The following is a 24,607-nucleotide window of genomic DNA, read 5'->3' on the forward strand; positions in this document are numbered from 1 at the left end:
GCTGTGTGGTGTCTCTCTCTCTCTCTCTGGATGTAGTGTGCTGCTGTGTGTTGTCTCTCTCTCTCTCTCTCTCTGGATGGAGTGCGCTGCTGTGTGTTGTCTCTCTCTCTCTCTCTCTCTCTCTGGATGGAGTGTGCTGCTGTGTGTTGTCTCTCTCTCTCTCTCTGGATGGAGTGTGCTGCTGTGTGTTTTCTCACTCTCTGGATGGAGTGTGCTGCTGTGTGTTGTCTCTCTCTCTGTCTGGATGGAGTGTGCTGCTGTGTGTTGTCTCTCTCTGGATGGAGTGTGCTGCTGTGTGTTGTCTCTCTCTCTCTCTGGATGGAGTGTGCTGCTGTGTGTTGTCTCTCTCTCTCTCTCTGGATGGAGTGTGCTGCTGTGTGTTGTCTCTCTCTCTCTCTCTCTGGATGGAGTGTGCTGCTGTGTGTTGTCTCTCTCTCTCTCTCTCTCTGGACGGAGTGTGCTGCTGTGTGTTTCTCTCTCTCTCTCTGGATGGAGTGTGCTGCTGTGTGTTGTCTCTCTCTCTCTCTCTGGATGGAGTGTGCTGCTGTGTGTTGTCTCTCTCTCTCTCTCTCTCTCTCTCTGGATGGAGTGTGCTGCTGTGTGTTGTCTCTCTCTCTCTCTCGCTCTCTCTCTGGATGGAGTGTGCTGCTGTGTGTTGTCTCTCTCTCTCTCTCTCTGGATGGAGTGTGCTGCTGTGTGTTGTCTCTCTCTCTCTCTCTCTGGATGGAGTGTGCTGCTGTGTGTTGTCTCTCTCTCTCTCTCTGGATGGAGTGTGCTGCTGTGTGTTGTCTCTCTCTCTCTCTCTCTCTGGATGGAGTGTGCTGCTGTGTGTTGTCTCTCTCTCTCTCTCTCTGGATGGAGTGTGCTGCTGTGTGTTGTCTCTCTCTCTCTCTCTCTCTGGATGGAGTGTGCTGCTGTGTGTTGTCTCTCTCTCTCTCTCTCTGGATGGAGTGTGTTGCTGTGTGTTGTCTCTCTCTCTCTCTCTCTGGATGGAGTGTGCTGCTGTGTGTTGTCTCTCTCTCTCTCTCTGGATGGAGTGTGCTGCTGTGTGTTGTCTCTCTCTCTCTCTGGATGGAGTGTGCTGCTGTGTGTTGTCTCTCTCTCTCTCTCTCTCTCTCTCTCTTGATGGAGTGTGCTGCTGTGTGTTGTCTCTCTCTCTCTCTCTGGATGTAGTGTGCTGCTGTGTGTTGTCTCTCTCTCTCTCTCTCTCTGGATGGAGAGCGCTGCTGTGTGTTGTCTCTCTCTCTCTCTCTCTCTCTGGATGGAGTGTGCTGCTGTGTGTTGTCACTCTCTCTCTCTGGATGGAGTGTGCTGCTGTGTGTTTTCTCTCTCTCTGGATGGAGTGTGCTGCTGTGTGTTGTCTCTCTCTCTCTCTCTGGATGGAGTGTGCTGCTGTGTGTTGTCTCTCTCTCTCTCTCTCTGGATGGAGTGTGCTGCTGTGTGTTGTCTCTCTCTCTCTCTCTCTCTGGATGGAGTGTGCTGCTGTGTGTTGTCTCTCTCTCTCTCTCTCTCTCTGGATGGAGTGTGCTGCTGTGTGTTGTCTCTCTCTCTCTCTCTCTCTCTGGATGGAGTGTGCTGCTGTGTGTTGTCTCTCTCTCTCTCTCTGGATGGAGTGTGCTGCTGTGTGTTGTCTCTCTCTCTCTCTCTCTGGATGGAGTGTGCTGCTGTGTGTTGTCTCTCTCTCTCTCTGGATGGAGTGTGCTGCTGTGTGTTGTCTCTCTCTTTCTCTCTCTCTGGATGGAGTGTGCTGCTGTGTGTTTTCTCTCTCTCTCTCTCTGGATGGAGTGTGCTGCTGTGTGTTGTCTCTCTCTCTCTCTCTCTGTCTGGATGGAGTGTGCTGCTGTGTGTTGTCTCTCTCTCTCTCGCTCTCTCTCTGGATGGAGTGTGCTGCTGTGTGTTGTCTCTCTCTCTCTCTCTGGATGTAGTGTGCTGCTGTGTGTTGTCTCTCTCTCTCTCTCTCTGGATGGAGTGTGCTGCTGTGTGTTGTCTCTCTCTCTCTCTCGCTCTCTCTCTGGATCGAGTGTGCTGCTGTGTGTTGACTGTGGATTCTTTTCCCAGAAATCGTTGGTTCGTGATAAGGACAGCGAGTTGCTGTACTTTGCTGATGTGTGCGCAGGTCCGGGCGGTTTCTCTGAGTACGTGCTCTGGAGGAGACGCTGGCATGCCAAGGGCTTTGGAATGACCCTGAAAGGTCCCAATGACTTCAAGTTGGAGGATTTTTTTGCGGCATCAAGCGAGTTATTTGAACCATATTACGGTGAGATACGGTGAAAGGTCAGGATTGGGAGGGTGACCCGGGTGGGGCTTGGGCACATTTTACCCTGTGAACTTCCTCTATCAGCTCAGTGCCCGCATGATGGCACTGCCATGTATTCAGTTCCCCTCCTGGTCCCCCCCTCGTGCTCCCGCCGGCCCCTCTTCCCTCATTCCTCCTCCTCCTCGGCCACTCCTTCCTCATTCCCTCTCTGCCACCCGGCCCCTCCTTCCTCATTCCCGGTCTCCTTCCCAGCTCCCCCCCCCCCGTGTCATTCCCTCTCCTCCTTGGCCCCTCCTCCCTCATTCCCTCCTTCCTGGCCTTTCCTCCCTCATTCCCTCTCTCCCACTGGCCCCTCCTTCCTCATTCCCTCTCTCCTTCCTGGCCCCTCCTTCCTCATTCCCTCTCTCCTCCCTGGTACCTCCTCCCTCATTCCCTCTCTCCTCCCTGGCCTCTGCTTCCTCATTCCCTCTCTCCTCCCTGGCCTCTGCTTCCTCATTCCCTCTCTCCTCCCTGGCCTCTGCTTCCTCCTTCCCTCGCTCCTCCCTGGCCCCTCCTCCCTCAGTCCCTCCTCCCTCAGTCCCTCCTCCCTCAGTCCCTCCTCCCTGGCCTCTGCTTCCTCATTCCCTCTCTCCTCCCTGGCCCCTCATTCCCTCTATCCACCCTGGCCCCTCCTCCCTCATTCCCTCTCTCCTCCCTGGCCCCTCCTCCCCATTTCCTCTCTCCTCCCTGGCCCCTCCTCCCTCATTCCCTCTCTCCACCCTGGCCCCTCCTCCCTCATTCCTCATTCCCCCTCTCATTCCTGGCCCCTCCTCCCTCATTCCCTCTCTCCTTCCTGGCCCCCCTTTCCCTCATTTCCTCCCTCCACCCTGGCCCTCCTCCCTCATTCCCTCCCTCCACCCTGGCCCCTCCTCCCTCATTCCCTCTCTCCTCCCTGGCCCCTACTCCCTCATTTGATCTCTCCTTCCTGGCGCCCCCCCCTTCCTCATTCCCTCTCTCCACCCTGGCCCCTCCTCCCTCAGTGCCTCTCTCCCTCCTGGCCTCGCCTTCCTCATTCCCTCCCTGCTCCCTGGCCCTTCCTCCCTCCTCCCTCATTCCCTCTCTCCTTCCTAGCCCCCCCTCCCTCATTCCCTCCCTCCACCCTGGCCCCTCCTCCCTCAGTCCCTCTCTCCCTCCTGGCATCTCCTTCCTCATTCCCTCCCTCCTCCCTGGCCCCTCCTCCCTCATTCCCTCTCTCCACCCTGGCCCTCCTCCCTCAGTCCCTCTCTCCCTCCTGGCCTCGCCTTCCTCATTCCCTCCCTCCTCCCTGGCCCCTCCTCCCTCATTCCCTCTCTCCACCCTGGCCCCTGCTCCCTCATTCCCTCTGTCCTCCCTGGCCCCTCCTCCCTCATTCCCTCTTTGGCCCCTCCTCCCTCATTCTCTCTCTCCACCCTGGTCCCTCCTCACTCATTCCCTCTCTCCACCCTGGCCCCTCCTCCCTCATTCCCTCCCTCCACCCTGGCCCCTCCTCCCTCATTCCCTCCCTCCACCCTGGTCCCTCCTCCCTCATTCCCTCTCTCTACCCTGGTCCCTCCTCCCTCATTCCCTCTCTCCAACCTGGCCCCTCCTCCCTCATTCCCTCTCTCCACCCTGGCCCCTCCTCCCTCAGTCCCTCTCTCCCTCCTGGCCTCGCCTTCCTCATTCCCTCCCTGCTCCCTGGCTCCTTCTCCCTCCTCCCTCATTCCCTCTCTCCTTCCTAGCCCCCCCTCCCTCATTCCCTCCCTCCACCCTGGCCCCTCCTCCCTCAGTCCTTCTCTCCCTCCTGGCCTCTCCTTCCTCATTCCCTCCCTCCTCCCTGGCCCCTCCTCCCTCATTCCCTCTCTCCACCCTGGCCCTCCTCCCTCAGTCCCTCTCTGCCTCCTGGCCTCGCCTTCCTCATTCCCTCCCTCCTCCCTGGCCCCTCCTCCCTCATTCCCTCTCTCCACCCTGGCCCCTCCTCCCTCATTCCCTCTGTCCTCCCTGGCCCCTCCTCCCTCATGCCCTCTGTCCACCCTGGCCCCTCCTCCCTCATTCCCTCTCTCCACCCTGGCCCCTCCTCCCTCATTCCCTCCCTTCACCCTGGTCCCTCCTCCCTCATTCCCTCTCTCCACCCTGGCCCCTCCTCCCTCATTCCCTCTCTCCACCCTGGCCCCTCCTCCCTCATTCCCTCTCTCCACCCTGGCCCCTCCTCCCTCATTCCCTCTTTCCACCCTGGCCCCTCCTCCCTCATTCCCTCTCTCACGCCCGACCCGACCCCCCCCTTTCTCTCTCACCCTGCCTCCCCTCCGTCTTTCTCACCCGGCCACTATGATTCCCTCACCTCCCTCCATCCCTCTCCCTTGCGCGTTTCCCGCCCCCCGCTCGCCCTCATTCCCCCTCTTCCCTCCCCCCCACCCCCCCCCCCCCAGCTCGCTCGCCCTGCCCCCTCCCTGCGTCCTCGTCTTATCCCTGCTCCGCCCGTCCCCCTCGTCCTCCCACTGCCATGCTGGTTTACGCCCTCCTCAACTGCCCTCTGTCTTTCCTCCGGCAGGCATGCTCTTTCCTCTCTCTCTCTCTCTGCCCCATGCACCCTCACACCCTCTCTGTCTTTTATGTGTGTCATCGCCTCACTCCACTGCTCCAGTGTGTCCGCCATGTCCCTTGGACACGCCTGGCCACACTGTTTTCCTCTATTTTTGTCACAGTGTCATTCTTTCTGTTGTTCTCTCTGGTTGGTCCACAGGTGAGGGGGGTGTCGATGGCGATGGTGACATCACACGGCCAGAGAATATCAGCGAGTTCCGTCGCTTCGTGCTGGAGAACACAGAGCGGAAAGGAGTTCACTTCCTCATGGCAGACGGGGTTGGTAAAACGGAGTTAGATACTGAGTAAAGCTCCCTCTACACTGTCCCATCAAACACTCCCAGGACAGGTACAGTACGGGGGTTAGATACTGAGTAAAGCTCCCTCTACACTGTCCCATCAAACACTCCCAGGACAGGTACAGTACGGGGGTTAGATACAGAGTAAAGCTCCTTCTACACTGTCCCATCAAACACTCCCAGGACAGGTACAGTACGGGGGTTAGATACAGAGTAAAGCTCCCTCTACACTGTCCCCATCAAACGCTCCCAGGACAGGTACAGTACTGGGGTTAGATACAGAGTAAAGCTCCCTCTACACTGTCCCCATCAAACGCTCCCAGGACAGGTACAGTACGGGGGTTAGATACAGAGTAAAGCTCCTTCTACACTGTCCCATCAAACACTCCCAGGACAGGTACAGTACGGGGGTTAGATACAGAGTAAAGCTCCCTCTACACTGTCCCCATCAAACGCTCCCAGGACAGGTACAGTACTGGGGTTAGATACAGAGTAAAGCTCCCTCTACACTGTCCCCATCAAACGCTCCCAGGACAGGTACAGTACGGGGGTTAGATACAGAGTAAAGCTCCCTCTACTATGTCCCCATCAAACACTCCCAGGACAGGTACAGCACGGGGTTAGATACAGAGTAAAGCTCCCTCTACACTGTCCCCATCAAACACTCCCAGGACAGGTACAGTACGGGGGTTAGATACAGAGTAAAGCTCCATCTACACTGTCCCCATCAAACACTCCCAGGACAGGTACAGTACGGGGGTTAGATACAGAGTAAAGCTCCATCTACACTGTCCCCATCAAACACTCCCAGGACAGGTACAGCACTGGGATTGGCTCCTTTGTGATTGGGAATACTGAGTGCTGAGTGCATCAACGAGGTGCAGCTGACAGTGCTGCAGTCAGTTGCTGGAGGTGCTGCTGGAGAAGGAGTGCTGAGGAGGGAACTGCAAGAACTGCAAAAACTTTTCAACAACTTTTGCTGCAGAGGAGGAAAGACTTTGAAAAAGGCTGTATTTCGAGGTGGGTGTCGAGTACCAAGCTTTCATTTCATTTGGACTGTTGTGGGAGGTGAAAGAGGCCAGAAGAACAAGGGGTGGGGGCTATACAATTCTGTAGGGAGCTGTGCAGTTGCATTAAAGTTGCAGGGAAGCTCCCTCCCCACCCCATTTGCCCAGCCTGAGTCAGCTGAAGCTGCCTGGCTAATAGAGACATCAGGATCGAACGAGAGCCTGGGCAGCTTTCGGCTGACCCAGGTGAAGACCCCTCCCACAACCAGAAGACCGGAAGACCAGAAGTGTTTACAGTGCTCTGAGTACCACCCTTTAAGGGGAAAAAAAAAAGCAAAGTCATCGCTTGCAGCCTGTCTTTCCCATTTCCTGTGTACCCTCAGCCTCTCCCCAAACCTCCTAGTTGGTTTCTTTGTTTGTTTGTTTGCTTACCTGCAATTTGGGGGTGGGTTTGGCTCTTGAGCCATGGCAAGCCCATCATCACCGGTGGCGGGGCCTTCTCATACCTACGCAGCTGCAGCTTCTGTGGCTGCCCACGTGGCCCCGTCACCCTTTCAATTATTGACATGCAGCCATGGGGTGAAGAGCTATCCCCACCCCAACATGTCTATTGAGGCCTGCGTTAAGGCAATGGCCGTGGTTGTCGGCCCCTCGGCCATTGTTGCGGCCTCAAAGATGTATGGGAAGGCTGTGTTCTTTTTGAAGACCGAGCGGGCGGTGTCCCTGGCCCTGAGTAAAGGGCTCACTGTGGGGGGGACCTTCCTGCCAGTGGACCCTCTGGGGGCCACTGCGCATCGGATAATGTTGTCCAACGTCCCACCCTTCATTCCCAGTGAGCTCCTCCTCCCCCACCTGCACCATCTGGGGGAGGTGAGGTCGGGGATCACCCCAGTCCGGCTTGGTCTTCGGGAGCACAGCCTCCAACATGTCTACTCCTTCCGCCGCCAGTTATTTATGCAGCTGGCGCGGGAGGAGGACACGGAGGGCCAATTTAATGTGGAGTTCCAGGGGACGGCCTACCGCGTCTTTTGGACCTCGGATGGGGCGCGGTGCCACGTCTGCAAGGGGGTGGGGCATGTTCGTAAGAACTGCCCCAACCTCCCGGCCGCCAGCTCCACCTCGGCGGCCCAGAGTGGTTCCACAGCACCTCCTCCCACTCCCCCCGCACATCCAACAGACACCGCTCAGTCGGTTCCGGAGGCTGTGGTTTTCACAGCCTCTGGCGGGGAGGGGAGCGTCCGTCCGAGCGGAAGGAAGACGCGGGGAAAAAAGAAACATCGTGAGGCGCGTCCCCTGGACACTTTGACTCAACCCGAGCCTGAGCTCAGCCCAAAGCCCATTCCCATGGAGTCCACCTGTCCCAGGGCTGGGCTCAGGCCCAGGGTGACTAAAAAAGGAAAAAAGGGTGCGGAGGCGGAGGCCTCTGATGACATGGAGGTCTCTGAGTCTCCGCGCCCAAGTGCGAAAAAGAGGAGAAGGCACCCCTCCACAGAAATAACACAGGGCCCTGAGGTGCAGGGCCCATCTGTTGGAGGGGAGCTGCCTCCTGTTTCTGGTCCTCAGGTGCCCCCTACCGCCACCACCAAGGCTGCAAAGTCCGGGCAGGTGCTCCCTATTCCTCAGGATGGAGGGGAGGGGATGGCCCCGGTACGTGAGGCCCCTCCTGAAGGAGTAAGTGGGGCCCTGCTTGTGGTGGGGGAGCCTGGGGAAACCGCCCATTCCGCCACTGCTACTGGGTCGGGTGTCCTGAATGAAGGGGAGGGCGAGGCCCCAGAGGGTCGGGCCTCCCAGCCGGAGTCCACCACCAACCAGGAGACACCCGACCTAGTTATAACTGAGAATGCTGCCCCATCTGCTGGGCCTGTGGGTGCTGGCGGAGCGGGAGATGGCCTCCTCTCGCCGCCTCCGGTCTCGGCTCCGGCTGGTTTCCCGGAGTCCGGATCTTCTGTCTCCCCTGGACCAGTCATTGGCCTGGGGATGGAGGTGGAGGGGGGTCCTGAACCGCTGGTGCCTACAGGCTCCAGTTTCACAATAGAACCCAGAGAGGACTCCTCCGCCATCGATCCTGGGGGTGGGATCGTGACGGAGGCGGGACCAGCTGGCGCGGCCGGGACGTCCGCCCCACAGTGTGTGGTGGATGTGTTGGCCGCTGGCGGTGACGACCCGGAGGAGGATGGGGATTCGGTGCGGGGCACGGAGGATGATCTTGATTCCATCGCCAGTGAGGTGGTGGAGTCCCTCGTGCCTCCCACCGAATCTCCTCTCATCCCCACGGCGGAACTCCGGGATTTCCTCGCGGCTTGCAGAGGTTGCCGCAATAAAGTTCAGCTGGCCCTCGACCGTTGGTCGAATCTGGCGCTGATCATCCAGTCCGTCCGTGCCGCCCTTAAGATAGCGGGCAAGCGCGCGGACGTGAAACTGGTTGAGAGGCGCCGTTTTAATGTGTTCCTCAATGGGTTGCTGGGGGAGTGGAGGGCCAGGTGCACTTCCACTCCCTCCTCACAGTGAGCTGTTGGTGACGGGTTTTAAGTACCTTTGACATGAAGATAACCATAGCCAGCCTCAACATCAACGGCAGCAGAGGGGCTCACCGCAGATTTCACAATCTCTCAGTCCTTAGGGAAGGGAGATACGCGGTGAGCTTTCTGCAGGAAACCCACACCGTTCCGGGAGACGAAGCCACCTGGCTCCTGGAGTGGCAGGGTGGGGTCTACATGAGTCACCTCACCCCTATTTCTAGTGGGGTGGCGATCTTGTTGGCCCCGACTTTTCAGCCGGAGATCTTGGGGGTCAAGGAGCTAGTGCCGGGCCGCTTGCTCCACCTCGCCGTTCGCCTGGGTAGCGTGCCGCTCCACTTTGTGAACGTGTACGCGCCCAGGCCCGGCGCTTTGCAAGCGCGCTTCTTTGAAGAAGTGTCCGCTCTCTTGAGCTCCATCGATAGCGGCGAGTGCATCATCCTCGGGGGGGATTTTAACTGCACCCTCGAGGTGGGGGATCGCTCCGGTCCCCAGCGCGGCCAAGCGTCGGTGGAGAAGTTGAGGGGACTGATCAGCTCCCTTAACTTGGTGGACGTCTGGCGGAATCTCCATCCCGACTCCAGCGCCTTCACGTGGAGGTCTGGAGGAGGGGGGTCGCGAATCGACCGCCTCTACATTTCGCAGGCGTACGTCTCCCGCGTTTCGGCGGCCTCCATGCGGCTGGTGCCGTGCTCGGACCACCGCCTGGTGTGGGCGGAGTTCACTCCGCTCCGCACGCGGGCGGGGTCCGCGTACTGGCACTTTAACAACCGGCTGCTGGAGGACGTGCGATTTCGGGACTCGTTCTGTCGATTCTGGGCCGACTGGAGAAGGAAGCAGGGGGGCTTCCCCTCCTTGAGGCTATGGTGGGATGTGGGCAAGACTCACATCCGCGTCTTCTGTCAGGAGTACGCGAAGGGGTCGACCAAGAGGCGGGAAGCCGAGGTCGGGCGCCTTGAGAGGGAGGTGCTCGACTTGGAATCCCGCCTCGGTCATGCCGTCGCGGACCCGGCCCTGTGGCAGGCGTACAAAGAGAAGAAGGGCGCGCTGAGGAACCTGCAGCTCATAGGGTCCCGAGGCGCGTACGTGAGGTCGCGGATCCAGATCCTGGAAGATTTGGACCGCGCCTCACCCTTCTTCTACTCGCTGGAAAAATGGCGGGGGGTCCGTAAGCAGCTCGTCGAGCTGCTGGCCGACGACGGATCCTCCATCACGGATCCGGAGGGAATGGGCCTCCTGGTCCGGACGTATTACAGTGCGTTGTTCTCTCCGGATCCGTCCAGCGAGGATGCGCGCAGAGTTTTGTGGGAGGACCTGCCGCAGGTCAGCCCGGAGGGCGCCGAAGGATTGGAGGCTCCGCTCACGTTGGCGGAGCTGACTGGCGCCCTCCACCAGCTCTCGAGGGGCAAATCCCCAGGGCTGGATGGGTTGACCGTGGAGTTCCTCAGGGCGTTCTGGGACGTCCTGGGGGACGATTACGCGCGGGTCCTGGGGGAAAGCCTGGCGACCGGGGAGATGCCCCTCTCGTGGCGCAGGGCGGTCATCGTCCTGCTGCCGAAGAGGGGCGATCTCCGCCTGCTTAAAAACTGGCGTCCGGTCTCCCTCCTCAGCACGGATTATAAGATCTTTGCCCGGGCTATGTCTACCCGCCTGGGCTCCGTGCTGGCCCACATGATCCACCCCGACCAGTCCTACACGGTCCCGGGCCGGTCCATCCAGGACAACATCCACCTGGTCCGGGACCTGATCCATCTTTCCCAGAGGACTGGTCAGTCGGTCGCCTTTCTCTCCCTCGATCAGGAGAAGGCGTTCGACAGGGTGGATCACGATTACCTTTTCGGGACTCTGCGCGCTTTCGGACTCGGGCCGCATTTCGTGGCCCGGGTCCGACTTTTATACGCTGCCGCAGAGTGTCTAGTCAAAGTTAACGGGTCCTTGACGGCGCCCCTTCGCTTTGGGAGAGGAGTGCGTCAGGGGTGCCCCATGTCCGGCCAATTGTATACCATCTGCGTGGAGCCCTTCCTGTGCCTGCTTCGCAGGAGGTTGACGGGATTGGCTCTGCGCGAGCCGGCCATGCGGGTCGTCCTCTCGGCTTACGCCGACGACGTGCTCCTCGCAATCACAGATCCCGTTGACTTGCGGAGGATGCGCGACTGCCAGCAGACCTTTTCTGCCGCGTCCTCCGCGAGGATCAATTGGGAGAAATGTTCCGGACTCCTGGTTGGTCAGTGGCGGGTGGACTCCCTGCCGGAGGAGATGACACCTTTTGCGTGGAGCACCACGCACCTCCTCTATTTGGGAGTCCACCTTAGCCCCGCTGAGGAAGCCTGGCCGGCAAACTGGCAGGAGTTGGAGGCGAAAGTCACCGCTCGGCTGGGGCGCTGGACAGGACTGCTCCGAGTGCTTTCCTACAGGGGCCGAGCGTTGGTCATAAACCAACTGGTGGCCTCCATGCTGTGGTACCGGTTGGTCACTTTGGCCCCGCCCCCTGTATTTGCCACCAAGATCCAGAAGAAACTCGTCGATTTCTTCTGGGGCAAGAGGAAACACTGGGTCTCTGCCGCGGTCCTGAGTCTCCCGATCGAGGAGGGCGGTCAGTCGCTGGTGTGCGTCCGCACCCAGGCTGCGACTCTCCGCCTTCGGACCCTGCAGAGATACCTGTACGTCGAGCGTCCTCCCAGATGGTGTGCGCTGGCGACGTATTTTTTCCGCCAGTGTCACTGCCTTCAAGACGACACGCAGCTCCCGGTGGAGTCCGTTAGCCGCGCCTCTCTGAGGGAGTTGCCTGTCTTTTACCGGGATCTTTTCCGAGTCTGGAACATGGTCGCCTCCAGTCAGGGCGCTCCCCCGCCGGCGGAGGAGAGCGCCTCGGCTGTCCGGGCGGCCGACTCCGGGGATGGTCCGGCGGGCGGAGGAGTAGCCGAAACCCCCGGGACGCCCCTCACTGCGGGTGGCGAGGGGGCTCGGGAGTGCGGAGCGATCCCGGCCGAGCTGACCCCCGCTCGGCCGGAACTGCTCATCGGACCCAGGCCCCGAAACCCTCCTCGGGAGCCGGTCCCGCACAACCCGAGCCGCCTCTCGGAAATGCCCTCCGTGCCATTCCAATCGGCGCGGAGGGGTTTCCTGTACGGGCTGCTCCTGCACACTCTCCACTTCCTCGCCCTCGTCAGCCGGCCGGACACGCCCTGGCGGTCCGCGTTGCCATCTGGTGGCGAGGGGAAACCCCGATGGAGGTCTCTCTACGCGGGAGTCTTCCCCCTTTACATCGGGGACCTGGGGTGGAGGGTGCTGCACAGAGCAGTCCCGTGCAATAGGCTTTTAAGTAGGTTCACGGACTCCCAGGCCACCTGTACTTTCTGCGGCCTGGACGAGTCCGTGTTCCACATTTATACGGAGTGTGCGAGGTTGCAGCCCCTATTTGAGTATCTGAAGGGGCTGCTCCTCAAATTCTGGCTGCACTTCAGTCCCACGCTCCTGATCTTTGGGCACCCGGTGCGGAGGGGCTTGGGCCGGGAGGAGGATCTCCTCGTCGGTCTGCTCCTGGGCCTGGCCAAGGTGGCAATTCACAGGTCCAGGTTGCGGGCCGTTGGGGGGTCCGTCCTCCCCGATTGCCTGCCCCTCTTCCGCGGTTACGTTCGCGCCCGGGTGTCCCTGGAAAAGGAGCATGCGGTGTCCGCCGGTACGCTTGAGGCCTTCCGCGACCGGTGGGCACCGCAGGGACTGGAGTGCATTGTCGACGCCGAGAATGGCATTTTAATTTGAGTTTTTTGTTTATTTATCTGTTTTAATAAAGTTATTTTAAAAATATAAGTGTGTATATAAAGGGGGCCTGAGGAATAAAGGCCCCCTCGACATAAAAAATGTATAAAGGGGGCCTGAGGAATAAAGGCCCCCTCGATAAAAAAAAAAAAAAAAAAAAACAGGGGTTAGATACAGAGTAAAGCTCCCTCTACAAAAAAAAAAGAAAGAAAAAAGAAAAAAAAAAAAAAAAAAAAACGGGGTTAGATACAGAGTAAAGCTCCCTCGACACTGTCCCATCAAAAAAAAAAACGGGGGTTAGATTCAGAGTAAAGCTCCCTCTACACTGTCCCATCAAACACTCCCAGGACAGGTACAGTATGGAGTTAGATACAGAGTAAAACTCCCTCTACAATGTCCCCATCAAACACTCTCAGGACAGGTACAGTATGGAGTTAGATACAGAGTAAAACTCCCTCTACACTGTCCCCATCAAACACTCCCAGGACAGGTACAGCACGGGGTTAGATACAGAGTAAAGCTCCCTCTACACTGTCCCCATCAAACACTCCCAGGACAGGTACAGTACGGGGGTTAGATACAGAGTAAAGCTCCATCTACACTGTCCCCATCAAACACTCCCAGGACAGGTACAGTACGGGGGTTAGATACAGAGTCAAGCTCCCTCTACACTGTCCCCCATCAAACACTCTCAGGACAGGTACAGTACGGGGGTTAGATACAGAGTCAAGCTCCCTCTACAATGTCCCCATCAAACACTCTCAGGACAGGTACAGTACGGAGTTAGATACAGAGTAAAGCTCCCTCTACACTCCAATAACTGTGTAAATGTGTCCTTTTATGTAGGGTTTCTCGGTGGAGGGACAGGAGAACCTGCAGGAGATTCTCAGTAAACAGCTTTTGCTGTGTCAGATTCTGATGGGACTGAGTGTGATCAGGACAGGTAAGGGGACAGAATCTGTAGAGTGTGACAGATATGACAGTGTGCGATCAGCAGATCATGGGCTGTCGTGCGTGTTCTCCTTGCCTGGTGCCCCTCTGTTGCCTGGCGCGCCCCCTTGACTGCTGCTTCCACCCAGCCTGGCCCCCCCCACCCCCCCCCCCCGGTCTGGTGCGTACACCTTGTCTGGCGGCGCCCCCTTGCCTGGCGCCTCCCCCATGGGCTGGCACGTTCCTCCGGCCTGGTGCCTCCCCCCACCTCCGTCTGGTGCGTACCCCTCGTGAGGCGGAGCCCCCTCCCCCCCCCCCCCCCACCCATCCGTCAGGCGCATATCCCTCGCCTGGCGCCCCTCTTCCTGGCCTGGCTGTTCGCCCTGTCATGTCTCCGCCCTTTGTGAGGTGTGCTCCTTTTCTGGGCCTTCATTTCGACCTTCTACTTTTTACTTGCAGGTGGCCATTTTATTTGTAAGACCTTTGACCTCTTCACGCCCTTCAGCGTGGGCCTCATTTATCTGCTCTACATTTGTTTTGAGCGAGTCTCCCTGTTCAAGCCAGTCACCAGCCGCCCAGCCAACTCTGAGCGGTGAGTCTTCGACAACTCATTCCTCACTCCATGCGTCATTGGTTATGGCTCAGATGTTAAGCGAAGAACCAAAGGAAGTGTGAGGGATCATGGAGGTGAAGTGGCAGTGGGGGGTTTGCAGGGCAATGTCTGGGGTAATGAAAGTAAAAGGGTAGTTTGTGCGGGGTCACGAGGTGAATGGGCAGTGTGTGCGAGGTCACAAAGTACAAGGGCAGTGTGTGTGGGGTCAAGAGGTGAAAAGGTGTGTGCGGGTTCATGAGGTGAAAGGGCAGTGTGTGCGAGGTCACGAAGTGAAAGGGCAGTATGTGTGGGGTCAAGAGGTGAAAAGGTGTGTGCGGGTTCATGAGGTGAAAGGGCAGTGTGTGCGAGGTCACAAAGTGAAAGGGCAGTGTGTGTGGGGTCAAGTGGTGAAAAGGTGTGTGCGGGTTCACGAGGTGAAAGGGCAATGTCTGCGGGTTCACGAGGTGAAAGGGCAGCGTATGCGAGTTGACGAGTTGAAATGGCAGTGTCTGCGGGGTCATGAGGTGAAAGGGCAATGTGTACGGGGTCACAAGGTGAAGGGGCAGTGTATTGACCATTTTTTCACTGGCTATGCACTGTCACAGGTATGTTGTGTGCCGAGGCCTGAAAGCAGAAACTGACCCTGTGCGGGATTATCTCTTCACCGTCAATCAGAAACTGAATTTTCTGAGAAACAGTGAGCAGGATGTGAGCAGTGTGGTCCCGCTCGACATCATCAAATTGGACAGTGGCTTCTACAACTTCATGGTGCAATCCAATGAACGGTCAGTTCCTCCGGCTGCCTTTGGCCGCCCTCTCCCTCCCCACCCATCCACCCCTCCCCCCACTCCCACTACCCCCCCCCTCCCCCATTCCCCCCTTCCCCACCCCCCTCTCCCGCCTCCCCCAATCCCACTCCCCCCTCCCCTTCCCCCCTCCCCTTCCCCCCTCCCCTTCCCCCCTCCCCTTCCCCCCTCCCCTTCCCCCCTCCCCATCCCTCTTCCCCTTCCCCCCTCCCCATCCCTCTTCCCCATCCCTCTTCCCCCATCCCTCTTCCCCCATCCCTCTTCCCCCATCCCTCTTCCCCCATCCCTCTTCCCCCATCCCTCTTCCCCCATCCCTCTTCCCCCATCCCTCTTCCCCCATCCCTCTTCCCCCATCCCTCTTCCCCCATCCCTCTTCCCCCTCCCCCTTCCCCCCCTCCCGCTTCCCCCTTCCCCTTCCCCCTTCCCCCCTCCCGCTTCCCCCTTCCCCCCTCCCGCTTCCCCCTTCCCCCCTCCCCCTTCCCCCCTCCCCCTTCCCCCCTCCCCCTTCCCCCTTCCCACCTCCCATTCCCCCCTCCCATTCCCCCCTCCCCTTCCCCCCTCCCCCCTCCCCTCCCCCTTCCCCCTCCCCCTTCCCCCCTCCCCCTTCCCCCCTCCCCCTTCCCCCCTCCCCCTTCCCCCTTCCCCCCTCCCCCTTCCCCCCTCCCCCTTCCCCCCTCCCCCTTCCCCCCTCCCCCTTCCCCCTTCCCCCTTCCCCCTTCCCCCTTCCCCCTTCCCCCCTCCCCCTTCCCCCCTCCCCCTTCCCCCCTCCCCCTTCCCCCCTCCCCCTTCCCCCTTCCCCCCTCCCCTTCCCCTCTCCCCTTCCCCTCTCCCCTTCCCCCCTCCCCTTCCCCCCTCCCCCCTCCCCTTCCCCCCTCCCCCCTCCCCTCCCCCTTCCCCCCTCCCCCTTCCCCCCTCCCCCTTCCCCCCTCCCCCTTCCCCCTTCCCCCTTCCCCCCTCCCCCTTCCCCCCTCCCCCTTCCCCCCTCCCCCCTCCCCTTCCCCTCTCCCCTTCCCCTCTCCCCTTCCCCCCTCCCCTTCCCCCCTCCCCCCTCCCCTTCCCCCTTCCCCCCTCCCGCTTCCCCCTTCCCCCCTCCCGCTTCCCCCTTCCCCCCTCCCGCTTCCCCCTTCCCCCCTCCCCCTTCCCCCTTCCCCCCTCCCCCTTCCCCCCTCCCCCTTCCCCCCTCCCCCTTCCCCCTTCCCCCCTCCCCTCCCCCCTCCCCCCTCCCCTTCCCCCCTCCCCTCCCCCCTCCCCTCCCCCCTCCCCTTCCCCCCTCCCCTTCCCCCCTCCCCTTCCCCCCTCCCCTTCCCCCCTCCCCTTCCCCCCTCCCCCCTCCCCTTCCCCCCTCCCCTTCCCCCCTCCCCTTCCCCCCTCCCCATCCCTCTTCCCCCATCCCTCTTCCCCCATCCCTCTTCCCCCATCCCTCTTCCCCATCCCTCTTCCCCCATCCCTCTTCCCCCATCCCTCTTCCCCCATCCCTCTTCCCCCATCCCTCTTCCCCCATCCCTCTTCCCCCATCCCTCTTCCCCCATCCCTCTTCCCCCATCCCTCTTCCCCCATCCCTCTTCCCCCATCCCTCTTCCCCCATCCCTCTTCCCCCATCCCTCTTCCCCCATCCCTCTTCCCCCCTCCCTCTTCCCCCCTCCCTCTTCCCCCCTCCCCCTTCCCCCCTCCCCCTTCCCCCCTCCCCCTCCCCCTTTCCCCCTCCCCCTTTCCCCCTCCCCCTTTCCCCCTCCCCCTTTCCCCCTCCCCCTTTCCCCCTCCCCCTTTCCCCCTCCCCCTTTCCCCCTCCCCCTTTCCCCCTCCCCCTTTCCCCCTCCCCCTTTCCCCCTCCCGCTTCCCCCTTCCCCCCTCCCCCTTCCCCCCTCCCCCCTCCCCCTTCCCCCTCCCCCTTCCCCCTCCCCCCTCCCCCTCCCCCCTCCCCCTTCCCCCCTCCCCCTTCCCCCCTCCCCCTTCCCCCCTCCCCCTTCCCCCCTCCCCCTTCCCCCCTCCCCCTTCCCCCTCCCCTTCCCCCTCCCCCTCCCCCTTCCCCCTCCCCCTTCCCCTTCCCCCCTCCCCTCCCCCTTCCCCCGTCCCTCTTCCCCCCCTCCATCTTCCCCCCCCTCCATCTTCCCCCCCCTCCATCTTCCCCCCCCTCCATCTTCCCCCCCCTCCATCTTCCCCCCCCTCCATCTTCCCCCCCCTCCATCTCCCCCCCCTCCATCTCCCCCCCCTCCATCTCCCCCCCCCTCCATCTCCCCCCCCCTCCATCTCCCCCCCCCTCCATCTTCCCCCCCCTCCATCTTCCCCCCCCTCCATCTTCCCCCCCTCCATCTTCCCCCCCTCCCTCTTCCCCCCCCCCCCTTCTCCCCCCCCTCTTCTCCCCCCCCTTCTCCCCCCCTCCCTCTTCCCCCCCTCCCTCTTCCCCCCCTCCCTCTTCCCCCCCCACCCTCTTCCCCCCCCACCCCTTGCCCCTTCCCCCCCCACCCCTTGCCCCTTCCCCATCCCACCTCCCCCTTCCCCCCACCTCCCTCCTCCCTTCCCCCCTCCCCTTCCCCCCCTCCCCTTCCCCCCTCCCCCTCCCCCCTCCCCCTCCCCCCTCCCCTTCCCCCCTCCCCTTCCCCCCTCCCCTTCCCCCCTCCCCTTCCCCCTTCCCCTTCCCCCCTACCCTCCCCCCTCCCCTCCCCTTCCCACTCCCCACTCCCCCCTCCCCTTCCCACTCCCCCCTCCCCTTCCCACTCCCCCCTCCCCTTCCCACTCCCCCCTCCCCTTCCCACTCCCCCCTCATCTTCCCACTCCCCCCTCATCTTCCCACTCCCCCCTCATCTTCCCACTCCCCCCTCATCTTCCCACTCCCCCCTCATCTTCCCACTCCCCCCTCATCTTCCCACTCCCCCCTCATCTTCCCACTCCCCCCTCATCTTCCCACTCCCCCCTCATCTTCCCACTCCCCCCTCATCTTCCCACTCCCCCCTCATCTTCCCACTCCCCCCTCAGCTTCCCACTCCCCCCTCATCTTCCCACTCCCCCTCATCTTCCCACTCCCCCCTCATCTTCCCACTCCCCCCTCATCTTCCCACTCCCCCCTCATCTTCCCACTCCCCCCTCATCTTCCCACTCCCCCCTCATCTTCCCACTCCCCCCTCATCTTCCCACTCCCCCCTCATCTTCCCACTCCCCCCTCATCTTCCCACTCCCCCCTCATCTTCCCACTCCCCCCTCATCTTCCCACTCCCCCCTCATCTTCCCACTCCCCGCTCATCTTCCCACTCCCCGCTCATCTTCCCACTCCCCCCTCATCTTCCCACTCCCCCCTCATCTTCCCACTCCCCCCTCATCTTCCCACTCCCCCCTCATCTTCCCACTCCCCCCTCATCTTCCCACTCCCCCCTCATCTTCCCACTCCCCCCTCATCTTCCCACTCCCCCCTCATCTTCCCACTCCCCCCTCATCTTCCCACTCCCCCCTCATCTTCCCACTCCCCCCTCATCTTCCCACTCCCCCCTCATCTTCCCACTCCCCCCTCATCTTCCCACTCCCCCCTCATCTTCCCACTCCCCCCTCATCTTCCCACTCCCCCCTCCCCTTCCCACTCCCCCCTCCCCTTCCCACTCCCCCCTCCCCTTCCCACTCCCCCCTCCCCTTCCCACTCCCCCTCCCCTTCCCACTCCCACTCCCCTTCCCACTCCCCCCTACCCTTCCCACTCCCCCCTACCCTTCCCACTCCCCCCTACCCTTCCCCGCTCCCCCCTACCCTTCCCCGCTCCCCCCTACCCTTCCCCGCTCCCCCCTACCCTTCCCCGCTCCCCCCTACCCTTCCCCGCTCCCCCCTACCCTTCCCCGCTCCCCCCTACCCTTCCCCGCTCCCCCCTACCCTTCCCCGCTCCCCCCTACCCTTCCCCGCTCCCCCCTACCCTTCCCCGCTCCCCCCTACCCTTCCCCGCTCCCCCCTACCCTTCCCCGCTCCCCCCTACCCTTCCCCACTCCCCCCTACCCTTCCCCACTCCCCCCTACCCTTCCCCACTCCCCCTTCCCCACTCCCCCTTCCCCACTCCCCTTCCCCACTCCCCACTCCCCCTTCCCCACTCCCCCTTCCCCACTCCCCCTTCCCCACTCCCCCTTCCCCACTCCCCCTTCCCCACTCCCCCTTCCCCACTCCCCCTTCCCCACTCCCCCTTCCCCACTCCCCCTTCCCCACTCCCCCTTCCCCACTCCCCCTTCCCCACTCCCCCTTCCCCACTCCCCCTTCCCCACTCCCCCTTCACCACTCCCCCTTCACCACTCCCCCTTCCCCACTCCCCCTTCCCCACTCCCCCTTCCCCACTCCCCCTTCCCCACTCCCCCTTCCCCACTCCCCCTTCCCCACAAGCCCTTCCCCACTCCCCCTTCCCCCTCCCCCTTCCCTCTTCCCCCTCCCCCTTCCCCCTCCTCCCTCCCCCTTACCCCCTCCCCCTTACCCCCTCCCCCTTACCCCCTCCCCCTTTACCCCCTCCCCCTTTACCCCCCTCCCCCTTTCCCCCCTCCCCCTTTCCCCCCTCCCCCTTTCCCCCCTCCCCCTTTCCCCCCTCCCCCTTTCCCCCCTCCCCCTTTCCCCCCTCCCCCTTTCCCCCCTCCCCCTTACCCCCCTCCCCCTTACCCCCCTCCCCCTTTCCCCCCTCCCCCTTACCCCCCTCCCCCTTTCCCCCCTCCCCCTTACCCCCCTCCCCCTTTCCCCCCTCCCCCTTACCCCCCCTTACCCCCCTCCCCCTTCACCCCCCTCCCCCTTCACCCCCCTCCCCCTTCACCCCCCTCCCCCTTCACCCCCCTCCCCCTTCACCCCCCTCCCCCTTCACCCCCCTCCCCCTTCACCCCCTCCCCCTTCACCCCCCTCCCCTTCACCCCCCTCCCCTTCACCCCCCTCCCCCTTCACCCCCCCTCCCCCTCTCCCCGCCCCTCGCCCCCTGCCCTTCCCCCATCCCCCCTCCCCCTTCCCCCACCTCCCTCCTCCCTTCCCCTCCCCTTCCCCCTTCCCCTTCCCCTTCCCCTTCCCCCCTCCCTCCCCCCTCCCCTTCCCACTTCCCCCTCCCTTCCCACTTCCCACTCCCCCCTCCCCTTCCCCCCTCCTCTTCCCCCCTCCTCTTCCCCCCTCCTCTTCCCCCTCCTCTTCCCCCCTCCTCTTCCCCCCCCTCCTCTTCCCCCCTCCTCTTCCCCCCTCCTCTTCCCCCTCCTCTTCCCCCTCCTCTTCCCCCCACCCCTTCCCCCCACCCCTTCCCCCCACCCCTTCCCCCCACCCCCTTCCCCCCACCCCTTCCCCACCCCTTCCCCCCACCCCTTCCCCCCACCCCTTCCCCCACCCCTTCCCCCACCCCTTCCCCCTCCCCTTCCCCCCCCCCCTTCCCCCCACCCCTTCCCCCCAACCCCTTCCCCCCAACCCCTACCCCCCTCCCCTTCCCCCTCCCCTTCCCCCCTCCCCTTCCCCCCTCACCCTTCCCCCCTCCCCTTCCCTTTCCCCCCTTCCCTTTCCCCCCTTCCCCTTCCCCCCTTCCCCTTCCCCCTTCCCCTTCCCCCCTCCCCTCCCCCTCCCCTTCCCACTTCCCCTCCCCTTCCCACTTCCCCCTCCCCTTCCCACTTCCCCTCCCCTTCCCACTCCCCCCTCCCCTTCCCCCCTCCTCTTCCCCCCACCCCTTTCCCCCCACCCCTTCCCCCCACCCCTTCCCCCCACCCCTTCCCCCCACCCCTTCCCCCCACCCCTTCCCCCCACCCCTTCCCCCCACCCCTTCCCCCACCCCTTCCCCCCTCCCCTTCCCCCTCCCCTTCCCCCCTCCCCTTCCCCCCTCCCCTTCCCCCCTCCCTTCCCTTTCCCCCCTTCCCCCTCCCCTTCCCTTTCCCCCCTTCCCCTTCCCCCCTTCCCCCCTTCCCCACTCCCCCTTCCCCACTCCCCCTTCCCCACTCCCCTTCCCACTCCCCCTTCCCCACTCCCCCTTCCCCACTCCCCCTTCCCCCTCTTCCCTCTTCCCCCCTCCCTCTTCCCCCCTCCCTCTTCCCCCCTCCCTCTTCCCCCTCCCCCTCTCCCCGCCCCTCGCCCCCTGCCCCTTCCCCATCCCCACCTCCCTCTTTCCCCCCTCCCTCTTCCCCCCCTCCCTCTTCCCCCCCCTCCCTCTTCCCCCCCTCCCTCTTCCCCCACTCCCTCTTCCCCCCTCCCTCTTCCCCCCCTCCCTCTTCCCCCCTCCCTCTTCCCCCCCCTCCCTCTCCCCCCCCTCCCTCTTCCCCCCCCTCCCTCTTCCCCCCCCCTCCCTCTTCCCACCCCTCCCTCTTCCCACCCCTCCCTCTTCCCCCCCTCCTCTTCCCCCCTCCCTCTTCCCCCTCCCTCTTCCCCCCTCCCTCTTCCCCCCTCCCTCTTCCCCCCTCCCCTCTTCCCCCTCTCCCCTCTTCCCCCTCTCCCCTCTTCCCCCTCTCCCCTCTTCCCCCTCTCCCCTCTTCCCCCTCTCCCCTCTTCCCCCCTCTCCCCTCTTCCCCCTCTCCCCTCTTCCCCCTCTCCCCTCTTCCCCCTCTCCCCTCTTCCCCCTCTCCCCTCTTCCCCCTCTCCCCTCTTCCCCCTCTCCCCTCTTCCCCCTCTCCCTCTTCCCCCCTCCCCCTTCCCCCCTCCCCTTCCCCCTCCCCCTTCCCCCCTCCCCCTTCCCCCTCCCCTTCCCCCTCCCCTTCCCCTCCCCCTCCCCCTTCCCCCTCCCCCTTCCCCTTCCCCCTCCCCTCCCCCTTCCCCCCTCCATCTTCCCCCCCTCCATCTTCCCCCCCCTCCATCTTCCCCCCCCTCCATCTTCCCCCCCTCCATCTTCCCCCCCTCCATCTTCCCCCCCCTCCATCTCCCCCCCCTCCATCTCCCCCCCCTCCATCTCCCCCCCCTCCATCTCCCCCCCCTCCATCTCCCCCACCCTCCATCTTCCCCCCCCTCCATCTTCCCCCCCTCCATCTTCCCCCCCCTCCATCTTCCCCCCCTCCATCTTCCCCCCTCCCTCTTCCCCCCCCCCTCTTCTCCCCCCCCTCTTCTCCCCCCCCTTCTCCCCCCCCTCCCTCTTCCCCCCCTCCCTCTTCCCCCCCTCCCTCTTCCCCCCCCACCCTCTTCCCCCCCCCACCCCTTGCCCCTTCCCCCCCACCCCTTGCCCCTTCCCCATCCCACCTCCCCCTTCCCCCACCTCCCTCCTCCCTTCCCCCCTTCCCCCCTCCCCTCCCCCCTCCCCTCCCCCCTCCCCTTCCCCCCTCCCTTCCCCCCTCCCCTTCCCCCCTCCCCTTCCCCTTCCCCTTCCCCCTACCCTCCCCCCTCCCTCCCCTTCCCACTCCCCACTCCCCCCTCCCCTTCCCACTCCCCCCTTCCCCTTCCCACTCCCCCCTCCCCTTCCCACTCCCCCCTCATCTTCCCACTCCCCCCTCATCTTCCACTCCCCCCTCATCTTCCCACTCCCCCCTCATCTTCCCACTCCCCCCTCATCTTCCCACTCCCCCCTCATCTTCCCACTCCCCCTCATCTTCCCACTCCCCCCTCATCTTCCCACTCCCCCCCTCATCTTCCCACTCCCCCTCATCTTCCCACTCCCCCTCATCTTCCCACTCCCCCCTCAGCTTCCCACTCCCCCCTCATCTTCCCACTCCCCCTCATCTTCCCACTCCCCCCTCATCTTCCCACTCCCCCCTCATCTTCCCACTCCCCCCTCATCTTCCCACTCCCCCCTCATCTTCCCACTCCCCCCTCATCTTCCCACTCCCCCCTCATCTTCCCACTCCCCCCTCATCTTCCCACTCCCCCCTCATCTTCCACTCCCCCCTCATCTTCCCACTCCCCCCTCATCTTTCCACTCCCCGCTCATCTTCCCACTCCCCGCTCATCTTCCCACTCCCCCTCATCTTCCCACTCCCCCCTCATCTTCCCCTCTCCCCCCTCATCTTCCACTCCCCCCTCATCTCCCACTCCCCCCTCATCTTCCCACTCCCCCCTCATCTTCCCACTCCCCCCTCATCTTCCCACTCCCCCCTCATCTTCCCACTCCCCCTCATCTTCCCACTCCCCCCTCATCTTCCCACTCCCCCCTCATCTTCCCACTCCCCCCTCATCTTCCCACTCCCCCCTCATCTTCCACTCCCCCCTCATCTTCCCACTCCCCCCTCATCTTCCCACTCCCCCCTCATCTTCCACTCTCCCCCCTCCCCTTCCCACTCCCCCCTCCCCTTCCCACTCCCCCCTCCCCTTCCCACTTCCCACCCCCTCCCCTTCCCACTCCCACTCCCCTTCCCACTCCCCCTACCCTTCCACTCCCCCCTACCCTTCCCACTCCCCCCTACCCTTCCCACTCCCCCCTACCTTCCCCCGCTCCCCCCTACCCTTCCCCGCTCCCCCCTACCCTTCCCCGCTCCCCCCTACCCTTCCCCGCTCCCCCCTACCCTTCCCCGCTCCCCCTACCCTTCCCCGCTCCCCCTACCCTTCCCCGCTCCCCCTACCCTTCCCCGCTCCCCCCTACCCTTCCCCGCTCCCCCCTACCCTTCCCCGCTCCCCCCTACCTTCCCCACTCCCCCCTACCCTTCCCCACTCCCCCTACCCTTCCCCACTCCCCCTTCCAACCCTTCCCACTCCCCCCTACCCTTCCCCACTCCCCCTACCCTTCCCCACTCCCCCTTCCCCACTCCCCCTTCCCCACTCCCCCTTCCCCACTCCCCACTCCCCCTTCCCCACTCCCCCTTCCCCACTCCCCCTTCCCCACTCCCCCTTCCCCACTCCCCCTTCCCCACTCCCCCTTCCCCACTCCCCCTTCCCCACTCCCCCTTCCCCACTCCCCCTTCCCCACTCCCCCTTCCCCACTCCCCCTTCCCCACTCCCCCTTCCCCACTCCCCCTTCACCACTCCCCCTTCACCACTCCCCCTTCCCCACTCCCCCTTCCCCACTCCCCCTTCCCCACTCCCCCTTCCCCACTCCCCCTTCCCCACTCCCCCTTCCCCACAAGCCCTTCCCCACTCCCCCTTCCCCCTCCCCCTTCCCTCTTCCCCCTCCCCCTTCCCCCTCCTCCCTCCCCCTTACCCCCTCCCCCTTACCCCCTCCCCCTTACCCCCTCCCCCTTACCCCCTCCCCCTTTACCCCCTCCCCCTTTACCCCCTCCCCCTTTACCCCCTCCCCCTTTCCCCCCTCCCCCTTTCCCCCCTCCCCCTTCCCCCCTCCCCCTTTCCCCCCTCCCCCTTTCCCCCCTCCCCCTTTCCCCCCTCCCCCTTTCCCCCCTCCCCCTTACCCCCCTCCCCCTTACCCCCCTCCCCCTTACCCCCCTCCCCCTTTCCCCCCTCCCCCTTACCCCCCTCCCCCTTTCCCCCCTCCCCCTTACCCCCCTCCCCCTTTCCCCCCTCCCCCTTACCCCCCTCCCCCTTACCCCCCTCCCCCTTACCCCCCTCCCCCTTCACCCCCCTCCCCCTTCACCCCCCTCCCCCTTCACCCCCCTCCCCCTTCACCCCCCTCCCCCTTCACCCCCCTCCCCCTTCACCCCCCTCCCCCTTCACCCCCCTCCCCCTTCACCCCCCTCCCCCTTCACCCCCCTCCCCCTTCACCCCCCTCCCCCTCTCCCCGCCCCTCGCCCCCTGCCCCTTCCCCCATCCCCCTCCCCCTTCCCCCACCTCCCTCCTCCCTTCCCCCTCCCCTTCCCCCTTCCCCTTCCCCCTTCCCCTTCCCCCCTCCCTCCCCCCTCCCCTTCCCACTTCCCCCTCCCCTTCCCACTTCCCACTCCCCCCTCCCCTTCCCCCCCTCCTCTTCCCCCCTCCTCTTCCCCCCTCCTCTTCCCCCCTCCTCTTCCCCCCTCCTCTTCCCCCCCCTCCTCTTCCCCCCTCCTCTTCCCCCCTCCTCTTCCCCCCTCCTCTTCCCCCCTCCTCTTCCCCCCACCCCT

At 63.6% G+C, this 24,607-nt stretch overlaps 1 protein-coding gene across 2 annotated transcripts in view; it reads left to right on the plus strand.

Moving 5' to 3' along the window:
- The window catches only part of cmtr1 (cap methyltransferase 1), a 224,636-nt gene that overhangs the window by 64,287 nt on the left and 135,742 nt on the right, over positions 1–24,607 (plus strand). For both annotated transcript variants that reach the window (XM_068028382.1, XM_068028383.1), the window contains 5 exons: positions 2,059–2,257; positions 4,995–5,113; positions 13,262–13,358; positions 13,805–13,937; positions 14,543–14,722. In XM_068028382.1, the coding sequence (XP_067884483.1) occupies positions 2,059–2,257; positions 4,995–5,113; positions 13,262–13,358; positions 13,805–13,937; positions 14,543–14,722 (728 nt within the window). The remainder of the gene's footprint in view (positions 1–2,058; positions 2,258–4,994; positions 5,114–13,261; positions 13,359–13,804; positions 13,938–14,542; positions 14,723–24,607) is intronic.

The sequence above is a fragment of the Heterodontus francisci genome, unplaced genomic scaffold, assembly GCF_036365525.1.
Source record: "Heterodontus francisci isolate sHetFra1 unplaced genomic scaffold, sHetFra1.hap1 HAP1_SCAFFOLD_786, whole genome shotgun sequence".
NCBI classification, from domain to species: domain Eukaryota; kingdom Metazoa; phylum Chordata; class Chondrichthyes; order Heterodontiformes; family Heterodontidae; genus Heterodontus; species Heterodontus francisci.